Genomic DNA, 12,227 nt, shown 5'->3' on the forward strand with positions numbered 1-12,227 from the left:
TCAGGATCAGAGGACGGACATTTACAGCCGAAGGTGTGGTTCCGTTGGGCCGGTCCTCACGTCCGGGTGGCGCTAGCGCTGAACGCCAAGGCGACACCTTGGACCTTGGACGCGTCCACTGGCTTTGACCGGTGGACGCGTCCAAGCTTCGAGCTTCAAAATAAAATCACTTTCACGTTGGAACAATTTGATCAAACTGACAAAAATACTTTGTCCAAAACCAGAATTTGAAGAATATTATCATTTCCTTCTCCTCTAGTGAATAGAGGAGGGCCGCCTGCCGTCTGTCTCTCTGTCCGGCTGTCATATATCCTATATACACGTCCTACATGTCCTACTCATCCTACACGTCTTACTTGTCCTACACGTCCTACATGTCCTACTCATCCTACATGCCTACATGTCCTACTCATCCTACACGTCCTACTCATCCTACACGTCCTACGTCTTCACAGCGGTCGGTTCCTTTCTTGTAGCTCAATCCTTCCGTTGCTAGTAGCAACACAACATTGATCTCAGTCCTGATTATTAGCTCATATTGTATTGATTGATTCATGTTGTGCTCACAATCAGAACACTTCAGGGTTTTGTATTTTAGTTTTGCTCAGTACCAATAAGGAGACTTTGTCACTCCATCCTGTGAGGAGGTGCTAAAAGCGACTCCTCCCCCTTGGCTCCCCCAGGAGCAGAAATCAAACCACATCAATAAAAGTCAGATGCACCCGTCATCAAGCTACGACTCCACTCAATCTACCCTCCGTCCGTTCAGCACCAGTTGTGATGCAGCGAGGGGGGGGGGGGGCAGATGCACCCCCTCCCGAGTGGAGTCGGCGGCGGAGAATCGCTGAGCTGGACTGAGCTGAGTGGCGCAGGAAGGGGGCGGGGCAAGGACGGATATTTGATGTGCTGTTTGATTCGGGTCTGTCTGCCCCCCCCCCCCTCTTCTGCTGCCCTGCCTCCAACCTCCTTTACTTCCCCCACTGAGTTCGGGATTGGGAAATGCACAGGAAGCATAATCAGTCAGCAGGGATGGGGGGGGGGGGGCACGGGGCTCTGTCACTCACCGTGATTGGTCGACGGCTCTGCAGTCTCTGGGAGGCCTGACAGCGGCTGCTGGTCCTCTCGCCTCGTGTCCACCGCTGGTTCACCAGCTCACCCCGGAACTCATTCTCTACGCGACAAAAAGAGGGCAGGAATGAAAGGATGGAGAGAGAGAGAGAGAGAGAGAGTCAACAACATCAAGAGTGGTGTGGATAAAGGAAGGACGGGCAGCGTGGGGGTGCTGCTCTGAGGTCGGAGCACTCGAGCGTGTTTATTACCACACACACACACACACACACACACACACACACACGCACACACACACGCACACACACACACACACACACGCACACACACGCACACACACACACGGTTAAGTGCCTCAGCTGCGGCCCCTGTCAGTCCACTATTAGAATCAATCACATTTGCACATTTTCATCAAGCTTCTTGGGGTGCGGGTAAAAGTGAAGGGGGGGGGGGGGGGGTGGGGGAGGGGATAAATAATGAATCATACATAAATCAAGACTTTTCTCTCGCCTCCTTTGTCCATCGACGTAATAACCTTCACTTCGTCTTCCTGATTGGCCAGAAGAGAAATGACAAACCTCTTTCACCCTTTAGAACAAGCTGCAGAATCTGAATGATCTACACAGAACACCCCAAAAGGAGGCCGCGGCGGCCATGTTGCTCATCCGACCTGAGAGCAGAATGTTTCTGTCAGTATCTGAGGATGGACTGTTCAAGTAGCGTAGCGGCGGTTACTGCCTCTGTCGTCTCGTCTCGTCTCTGAGCTGCTGCAACGGAACCACGATGCCTTTAAATATACACGACTATGACCTGAAACGTGCACATCATAGTAACACGACTATGACCTGAAACGTGCACATGATAGTAACACGACCATGACCTGAAAACATTCACATCATAGTAACACGACTATGACCTGAAACGTGCACATCATAGTAACACGACTATGACCTGAAACATTCACATCATAGTAACACGACTATGACCTGAAACGTGCACATGATAGTAACACGACTATGACCTGAAACGTGCACATCATAGTAACACGACTATGACCTGAAACGTGCACATCATAGTAACACGACTATGACATGAAACATTCACATCATAGTAACACGACTATGACCTGAAACGTGCACATGATAGTAACACGACTATGACCTGAAACATTCACATGATAGTAACACGACTATGACCTGAAACGTGCACATCATAGTAACACGACTATGACCTGAAACGTGCACATCATAGTAACACGACTATGACCTGAAACATTCACATCATAGTAACACGACTATGACCTGAAACGTGCACATGATAGTAACACGACTATGACCTGAAACATTCACATGATAGTAACACGACTATGACCTGAAACGTGCACATCATAGTAACACGACTATGACCTGAAACATTCACATCATACTAACACGACTATGACCTGAAACGTGCACATGATAGTAACACGACTATGACCTGAAACATTCACATCATAGTAACACGACTATGACCTGAAACGTGCACATCATAGTAACACGACTATGACCTGAAACGTGCACATCATAGTAACACGACTATGACCTGAAACGTGCACATCATAGTAACACGACTATGACCTGAAACATTCACATCATAGTAACACGACTATGACCTGAAACGTGCACATCATAGTAACACGACTATGACCTGAAACGTGCACATGATAGTAACACGACTATGACCTGAAACGTGCACATGATAGTAACACGACTATGACCTGAAACGTGCACATCATAGTAACACGACTATGACCTGAAACGTGCACATCATAGTAACACGACTATGACCTGAAACGTGCACATCATAGTAACACGACTATGACCTGAAACGTGCACATCATAGTAACACGACTATGACCTGAAACGTGCACATCATAGTAACACGACTATGACCTGAAACGTGCACATCATAGTAACACGACTATGACCTGAAACGTGCACATGATAGTAACACGACTATGACCTGAAACGTGCACATGATAGTAACACGACTATGACCTGAAACGTGCACATGATAGTAACACGACTATGACCTGAAACTTTCACCTCTGTGAAGACTGTTTGCAGCAGAATTCTGTGAAAGAGGAAGCATTCTTGAGTTTGCAGCAAGTTGTCCTGTGTGTGTGTGTGTGTGTGTGTGTGTGTGTGTGTGTGTGTGTGTGTGTGCGTGCGTGTGTGTGTGTGTGTGTGTGTGTGTGTGTGTGTGTGTGTGTGCGTGTAATCAAGCCGTAATCAACATTCATTCATTCATTTTCCAACCTCTTATTCCGTTATCGGGTCGCGGGCCAAGCTGGAGCCAATCCCAGCAGTCAATGGGCGAGAGGCAGGGGACACCCTGGACAAGCCGCCAGTTCATCGCAGGGCAACACAGAGACAGACAACCAGCCACACACACACTCACACCTACGGGCAATTTAGTGTCACCAATCTGCATGTTTCTGGTGGAGGGAGGAAGCCGGAGAACCCGGAGAGAACCCGGAGAGAACCCACGCAGACACGGGGAGAACATGCAAACTCCTCACAGAATGGACACAAGTCGGAGACGAACCCACGACCATCTCGCTGTGAGGCAACAGTGCTAACCACTGCGCCACCGAGCCCGTAATCACCATGTTGAGGAATATTTGAATTGTAACATAGAAGCTGAATAATTAATTTCTTCGTCGCTTGATCAATAGAGCAGCAGCTCGTCTTCGATCAGCTGGTATCACCTTCACTCCCGCTGATGAAGAGTGGAACTGATCAAAGGATCCATGAAAGCTGTTGGTGGGGGCGGTCGGTTCCCAAACGCACCACGACCACAGAACGACCCGCCAAGAGGGGGCAGGATGCGTCTGCCACCTCTCCGTTTATTCTCTCCATCCTGCTGCTGCTTGTAGACACACGTCCTGCGTCTCGCCGTCTTGCGTCTCGCCGTCCCGCGTCTCGCCGTCCTGCGTCTCGCCGTCCTCGCCGTGAACCCACAATGCATGGGCCGCCAGCGAGACAACAAAAGACTGGACGCCCGTGTCCCACAGGTCCCACAGCGGCCCGGCCCGGCCCGGCCTGGCCCTCCTCCTCTCCTCCATCACGCCCTCCTCCTCTCCTCCATCACACCCTCCTCCTCTCCTTCATCACGCCCTCCTCCTCTCCTCCTCTCCTCCTCTCCTCCTCTCTCCTCTCCTCCAAACCCGTCAAAGCCCAGCCAGCACTCTGCTAAAACGCTGCTTGGTCAACTTTCACCGCCGCCTCAGCAAAAAAGCGATGAGGACAGCGGGGCTGTTGGTCTGCGTCTCCGTCTCCGTCTCACAGACCGGCAGCAGCACCCGTCTCCTCTTCCCTTCTTTCTAAGGGAGCGTCCGCCTCATATTGTCCCCCCCCGGAGACACGCGGCTCGTATTTCAGCAGCAAGAATCACTGGGAGGTGGAGACAGGGGGACGGGAAGACAAAATAAATGGAAGTTAAATGTAGGAAGTTCTGGGACGATGGTTTTCACCAGACCGGCACTTTTGAGGGACAAAGGTTCAGAAATCTGTCCTGATTTGACACAAAAACGTCTTTCAGCAGGAAACAAATGGCACGACGACAACAAGCGCGCCTGCAGCGACATCTTGCTGCGCTGGGACAAAGGGGACAAGAGACGTCAATCCAGAGCTGGATCAAAAGGTGCGGTGAGCTGTCTGCAACAGTATGAGTGTCCAGCTGGACCCGGGACCCGGGACCAGGTAGTCATTAGAACAACCCGGCAGAAATCAAACGTTGTGGAGCGACACGTCTCAGAGTCCTCCAGAAAAACCCTCAGAGGAACCGGATTGAAAACTCAATCTGGGATGTGGAGATAACCGGTTCAGGAGAACCGGCGGAAGTTCTGCGAAGCCTGAAGGCCCGAATGGAGACGATTACTCTATTATAGAACCGAACCTGTTCAGGTGTGTCCTCGGACTCGCCCGGGTGTCCTCGGACTCGGGTTGACCCGGGTGTCCTCGGACTCAAGTTCACCCGGGTGTCCTCGGACTCACCCGGGTGTCCTCGGACTTGAGTTCACCCAGGTCTCCTCGGACTCGGGTTGACCTGGGTGTCCTCGGACTCAAGTTCACCCGGGTGTCCTCGGACTCGGGTTCACCCGTGTGTTCTCGGACTCGGGTTCACCCGTGTGTCCTCGGACTTGCGCGTTCACCCGGGTGTCCTCGGACTCGCCCGGGTGTCCTCGGACTCACCCGGGTGTCCTCGGACTCACCCGGGTGTCCTCGGACTCTGGAGGACGGAGTGTCGAGTTCCCTTGGAGTTTATTGAAGTGAACTTCTGCCTGACAATAATCAAATCGCTTTTTGGACATCGTTTGTCTTTTCTCAGGGAACGTGCTGATCCGGCTGCCCTGGTGAATAAATCCGTGGCGTGTCGCCTGCACCCGCTCACGTCACTCTTTAAGGGCGTGGCGAGGACGCCATGGTAACCAGCTGAGGGTGACCCCGACCTCGGCACACATCTGAGGGTTTCTGCATATCTGGAAACTTTGTAATGAATGTTCTGCTTTCTGTTTGCTTCCCTTTTAAGGCGGCGCGTGGAATCCAGTCGGTTCTAAACGCCTCCGCCGGTGAAAGCCCGGCCGGCCCTGACCTTGTGCTGCTTGGATTTCTGATCGGCTTGGGATGAGTCGGGGACCGTTCGGCCCCAGCTGCTCCTCCACCATGTTTACTGCCTCCCTCGAGCTTCTCTCCAGGTGTTAGCGTGGACGGAGCCTCGTCTCTTTCACGCCATCGCCCTCGTCAGATTGAACGCGATTGAGAGAGGAGAGATCATCACGCTGAGTCCACCTGAGACCTGAGACCAGAGACCAGAGACCAGAGACCAGAGACCAGAGATCAGAGACCAGAGATCAGAGACCAGAGACCTGATACCAGAGACCAGAGACCAGAGACCAGAGACCAAAGACCAGAGATCAGAGACCAGAGATCAGAGATCAGAGACCAGAGACCAGAGACCAGAGACCTGATACCAGAGACCTGATACCAGAGACCAGAGACCAGAGACCAGAGACCAGAGACCAGAGACCAGAGACCAGAGACCAGAGACCAGAGATCAGAGACCTGATACCTGATACCAGAGACCTGAGACCAGAGACCAGAGACCAGAGACCAGAGATCAGAGACCAGAGATCAGAGACCAGAGACCTGATACCAGAGACCAGAGACCAGAGACCTGAGACCAGAGACCAGAGACCAGAGACCAGAGATCAGAGACCAGAGACCAGAGACCAGAGACCTGATACCAGAGACCTGAGACCAGAGACCAGAGACCAGAGACCAGAGACCAGAGACCAGAGATCAGAGACCAGAGATCAGAGACCAGAGACCAGAGACCAGAGACCAGAGATCAGAGACCAGAGACCTGATACCAGAGACCAGAGACCAGAGACCAGAGACCAGAGACCAGAGACCTGAGACCAGAGACCAGAGACCAGAGATCAGAGACCTGATACCAGAGACCTGAGACCAGAGACCAGAGACCAGAGATCAGAGACCAGAGATCAGAGACCAGAGACCAGAGACCTGATACCAGAGACCAGAGACCAGAGACCTGATACCAGAGACCAGAGACCTGAGACCAGAGACCAGAGACCAGAGACCAGAGATCAGAGACCAGAGACCAGAGACCAGAGACCAGAGATCAGAGACCAGAGACCAGAGACCTGATACCTGAGACCTGATACCAGAGACCAGAGACCAGAGACCAGAGATCAGAGACCAGAGACCAGAGACCTGATACCAGAGACCTGATACCAGAGACCTGATACCAGAGACCAGAGACCTGATACCAGAGACCTGATACCAGAGACCAGAGACCTGATACCAGAGACCTGATACCTGATACCAGAGACCAGAGACCTGATACCAGAGACCAGAGACCAGAGACCTGATACCAGAGACCTGATACCAGAGACCAGAGATCAGAGTCCAGAGACCAGAGACCAGAGACCTGATACCAGAGTCCTGAGACCAGAGATCAGAGACCAGAGACCAGAGACCCGATACCAGAGACCAGAGACCAGAGACCAGAGACCTGATACCAGAGACCTGATACCAGAGACCAGAGATCAGAGTCCAGAGACCAGAGACCAGAGTCCTGAAACCAGAGTCCTGAGACCAGAGACCTGAGACCAGAGTCCTGAGACCAGAGACCTGAGACCAGAGACCTGAGACCAGATACCAGAGACCAGAGACCAGAGACCAGAGACCTGATACCTGATACCAGAGACCAGAGACCTGAGACCTGATACCAGAGACCAGAGACCTGATACCAGAGACCAGAGATCAGAGATCAGAGACCAGAGACCAGAGACCCGATACCAGAGACCTGATACCAGAGACCAGAGACCTGAGGCGCTCCCTAAACCTCTACCGACTCCTCGAGTCTCGAGTCTCTAATACGCTCAGCAAATAAAAATGTTCTTCCAAATTCAGTCAAATGTATAAAAGGGAAAAAAAACGAATTCAACGTTTTTGCAGCATCATTTAAAGAAAGTCCAGATTGTGTTACAATTATTATTATTTTTATTTATGTTCCAGAACCTGCAAAGGGTGAATGTAAGACATGCGGGAATGAAGACCCTGCCGGCGCGTTAATCTGCAGGGTTGAACTGGATCTACTTTCCATCCGCGGATTCCCGGATTAGAACGAGGAAAACAAAAGTCACGGATGTCGGAGATTATTAACAACACGAAGTTTGCCGGAGGAACTTTCTCTCCTCTCTGCCGGAACGGTGACATAACACTCTGTACCATCATCATCATCACCCTCCTCATCATCAGCCCTTTCCTCCATCTTAGGACGCAGGTGCTTTGACAGACCGTGAGGCGCACACGCAGCGCGGCGTGGCCGACGCTTCAGGATCCGGTGAGCCGCGGCTCGCGCCCGCCCGCCCGCCGCCCGCCCGCCGCCCGCCCGCCGCCCGCCCGCCGCCCGCCCGCCGCCTCCCGGTGCGCGTTTCCAGCGCGCTCGTGAGGACTTTTTATCTGCGCACCGCTGAAGGCGGCTGACATTTGAAGAGAGCATCTCTGTTTGTTTGCTGCAGAGGATCAAATGGCCAACCCCTCCCTCCCCCCTCCCTCACACTCACTTCATCCATCCATCTGTCCGCGCGCACGCTCACACACACACGCTCTCAACGCCCACTATAACGCCGTAATAACACAATTTGATGCTGAACTCTTCCGTATCGCGCGTCAAAGCGGGGGACGTTTTAATGGACCTATGAGAGGACAGAGATGTCCACGGTGTGTCCAAAACGCGCGTCAACTGTCCCCCCCGAGGCAGAGACAGAGGCAGAACCACCCATCAGGGAAACACGACAGAAGTCCAGCTGCTTTATTACCGGAGACGGGAGAGTCCGAGCGGCGCCGAGACGCGGAGCGGAGCGCGTAAACAGCACCAAAGTGCTGCGCGAAGTTCGCCTCGCGGTGGAGGAAGAACGGGAACCGGTTCGTCATTCTAACGGGAATCTGTCCGGCGGAAACACAAACAGCGTTACCTCTCCGTGGGGGGGCGGGGGGGGGGGGGGGGGCGCCGCGTCCTTCTGAGAGTTGCTGCCAACTAGTTTACGAAAAAGATATTCCGAGCAAAGCTTTGAAAGGTCCGTCCCAAACGTCCAGCTGTGATGAATACGGGGCGCGGGCGGCCTCTCCTCCTCCCCCTGCTGCTCCTGCTGCTCCTCCTGCTCCTCCTGCTCCTCCTCAGCGCACCGGCGAGCGGCTCCGGGTCGCGGCTCTTCACATTTACTTGTTTCTAAGCTTCATTTGCCTTTGTCAGCAGAAGGAGAAACCAGCGTAATATTGACTTACCTTTCCCTCATGAGCCGCGGTGCCCCCCCCCCCCCCCCAGCGCCTCCCCCCGCCCTTTGCCATGACATCACGGGGGCTGTAGTAAAAGCTCCAGCCTCAGATGGGCAGGGCTTGAGGTCCCGTACTACACACAGGCTCAATGGATGCGCGCACGTCATCAGGGCCGGCGCGCGTCCTCTTGCCGCGGACATTTGTCCCGGCGCGCAGCGTGTCCACGCGCACGGATCTGACACGCCGCGCTCAGCTCGTTTTATACCGGTCCGTAAGGATCAGGGACTGCGGGTCGGTGCTACTGTAATCCTCAACCCCCCCACGCATCCGGGAAAGTGGTACCGCCCAATAATTCATTCAAGGGGCATTGGGGGGGGGGGGTCGCACAGGCAGGGAGAACCATTCAGTGAAAACACGAACCGGTCTGGAGGGGAGAATCGGAGTCACTCCTAAATGTTCTGACTCCGTGGGTTCGCTGCGCTGCCTCCACGCCATGACGGCCATTCATTACCCGCCATCGGAGAATAGTCTCCAAATGCCATCCTTTATCTGCGGCCGCCGCGCACGCCGCGCACGCCGCGCACGCAGGGAACGTTCACAAAGCTCAACGCTTATCTCTGCGCTGCAGCCTCTTTTTGTTCAGACTCATCAATCACGGGCCGTTCGAGCTCACGGAGCTGGCGGTGCGTTCAGGACCCCGGACAGCTCCACGGAGCTGGCGGTGCGTTCAGGGCCCCGGACAGCTCCGGGCCCGCTTTAGGCTGCAGGTCTGACCCAGCGGAGTCCTGGAAGTGATCTCTGCTGGAGCGTTTTATCACATTCAGCAGAGAAACTTCATTTCAGAACTGAAAACACTGAATTAAAAGTCGGTCAAACATCACTTCTGTGTCCTAAACTGTCTCACCGTGTCCCTTCTGTGTCCTAAACTGTCTCACCGTGTCACTTCTGTGTCCTAAACTGTCTCACCGTGTCACTTCTGTGTCCTAAACTGTCTCACCGTGTCACTTCTGTGTCCTAAACTGTCTCACCGTGTCCCTCCTTCAGTGTTTAAAATCATTTCTTACATTGTCCCTTTTTCTTGCTGATAAAATGTTACAATTTAAAAGCAAACTCGCTCATTCTAAATCGAACATTCGTGTTTACTATAAACTAAACGCAGTAACAGATAAAGATGTTTTTTATGAGTCGGTCAGAAACCAGCGCAGCTAAAGTTCATCCCAGTTCCCTTCCAGAGCAGCTGCTGCAACTTCAGTGGGAAAACTTCTCCTGTTGGGACGTGCGTGTGCGTGTGCGTGTGCGTGTGCGTGTGCGCGTGCGGATGCAGATGGCAGAGGCCTGCAGCAATCCACAGCTTTCATCATTCCAGACTTCCCAGCAGTATTCCTGGTGGCCGCATTGTGCGGGGCAGCCAGTATAAATATTACATGGGGGGGGGGGGGGGGGGGCAGCTGACTGGGCGCCGATCTTGGGACGGGGGGGGGTCCCTCGACAGATGGAACGAGCCGACAGACTAACGCAACAAAAAAGTTTTAATAAGGCCGCAGCTTGGCATTGTCCCCACGGGGCCGGGGCCACACGGGCCCCCAGGGACCAACTGTCCTTTGTCTGTCCCGATGGCACGGGTTGGACGTAGAGCTGCCGTCCTGGACTTGAGTTTAGGACGGGACTGTTTCGTTTTAAAGGTACAGCTGGTGCCGAGGCCCGTTTAATCCGGATTAACTCCTGCGCGTCACCGTCAGATTAAAGGATGCGAGTCGAGTCTGAAAGTTAAAAGCTGCAAATAAGGAAGAGATACGAACCGAGAAAGGAGCGGCACAGCTTCATGTCCGCGGTGTCCCCGTCCCCGTCCCCGTCCCCGTCCGTGTCCCCGTCCCCGTCCCCGTCCTCTCCGCGCCGCTGCGATGCGACCGAGCGCAGCTCCAAAGTTCACTTCAGACCGACAAAAAGTTCCAAACTTCACTTCAACTTCAGCGGGGCGGAGGGGGCGGGGCGCGGGCTGACGGGCGCTGCCGACCAGCCAATAGGAACGGGCCGTGCCGGGAGCCGGAGCCAATCACGGCCCTCCATTCTCAGCTTTCGTCAACAATGACAACAAAGAGCATCTGCTGCGTCCGTGGACTTCCCACAGACCCACGAAGCACAGACACACGCCGCTGTCTCCACAAGTTCCTTCAAACTAAAAGCAGCCCGAAACAAACTGTGGAGTAATTTAATATTAGTTTTATTTTATTGTTAAATGTCGATGATTTATATACGAAGGACTTTCAACGGAAACAAGACTTTTTAGAAGTGCTCCTTAGACAGGATGTTGGACTGTACTTGTACTGTAATACATGCTACTGTTTGACTGTACTTATACTGTAATAAATAATACTGTTTGACTGTACTTGTACTGTAATACATTCTACTGTTTGACTGTACTTGTACTGTAATACATGCTACTGTGTGACTGTAGTATTGTTCATTATGATCAAATAAGATCATTGAAAGTAGAGACAGAATGTTAGCTCGTTCTAAGGGATTTAGCTAAGGGACCTTCTCTCTCCAACTCCAGGGCTGTCTCTGTCTGGGACAGACAGACAGACAGACAGGCAGACAGACAGACAGACAGACAGACAAGCAGACAGACAGACAGACAGGCAGACAGGCAGACAGGCAGACAGACAGACAGGCAGACAGGTCCTCCCTCCCAATAGCAGATGGTCTCCCAGATAATGAGCTCTCCCATTACACCCATCCCCGCCTCTCTGAGATGAACCGGGGGATAAATCGACCGCACCACGTCGAGGCGCTTCTCGTCTTCATGTCCTTTTCCGGTCGCCTCTTAAAGACACAATCCAATAATCCGCCGTGTGAAATGAAGGAGATCTAAGTCAGTCTGACTTACAAGTTTCTCTGTAACTCAAGAACTGACATCTGGTTAGTGATTCATGAATGAACCACTGGAAACCTGATACATCTCCTTTAAGCTCCTCCCATCTCAGGTAACGACCTTTAAATGCGACTAAAATAGAACTCAGTTCTAAACATAAACAGGACGTTTGTTGGACGTATATTTTTGCATGCATGAATAAAAGGAACTTGTCCTTCCCCTTTGTCCCCTGACCGGACAAACCGCCCGTCAGTGTGTGAGTGGGTTACGCTCATCCACTGTCCACTGTCCAGACGCGCAGACGGAGGACAGCGGATGAAATGTCCACATCTTCTTATTAGCGGGACAAACGCTGCCTCCAGGAAGGACGCCAGACAAGCACTGACGGACGTCTCTGTGTTTTGACTCGACTCTCGGTGTGGGTGGACAGAAACAAAGTT

The 12,227-nt window shown here is 52.8% G+C and overlaps 1 protein-coding gene across 1 annotated transcript in view; it reads right to left on the reverse strand.

Moving 5' to 3' along the window:
• myt1b (myelin transcription factor 1b) overlaps positions 1–10,739 on the reverse strand; it is a 34,993-nt gene extending 24,254 nt beyond the window's left edge. Inside the window, exons 1-2 of the mRNA XM_068753492.1 lie at positions 10,715–10,739; positions 1,065–1,171 (exon numbers count right to left, since the gene is read on the reverse strand). Of these exons, the coding sequence (XP_068609593.1) occupies positions 1,065–1,171; positions 10,715–10,739 (132 nt within the window). The remainder of the gene's footprint in view (positions 1–1,064; positions 1,172–10,714) is intronic.
• Between the last annotated feature and the right edge of the window lie 1,488 nt (positions 10,740–12,227).

The sequence above is a fragment of the Brachionichthys hirsutus genome, chromosome 2, assembly GCF_040956055.1.
Source record: "Brachionichthys hirsutus isolate HB-005 chromosome 2, CSIRO-AGI_Bhir_v1, whole genome shotgun sequence".
NCBI classification, from domain to species: domain Eukaryota; kingdom Metazoa; phylum Chordata; class Actinopteri; order Lophiiformes; family Brachionichthyidae; genus Brachionichthys; species Brachionichthys hirsutus.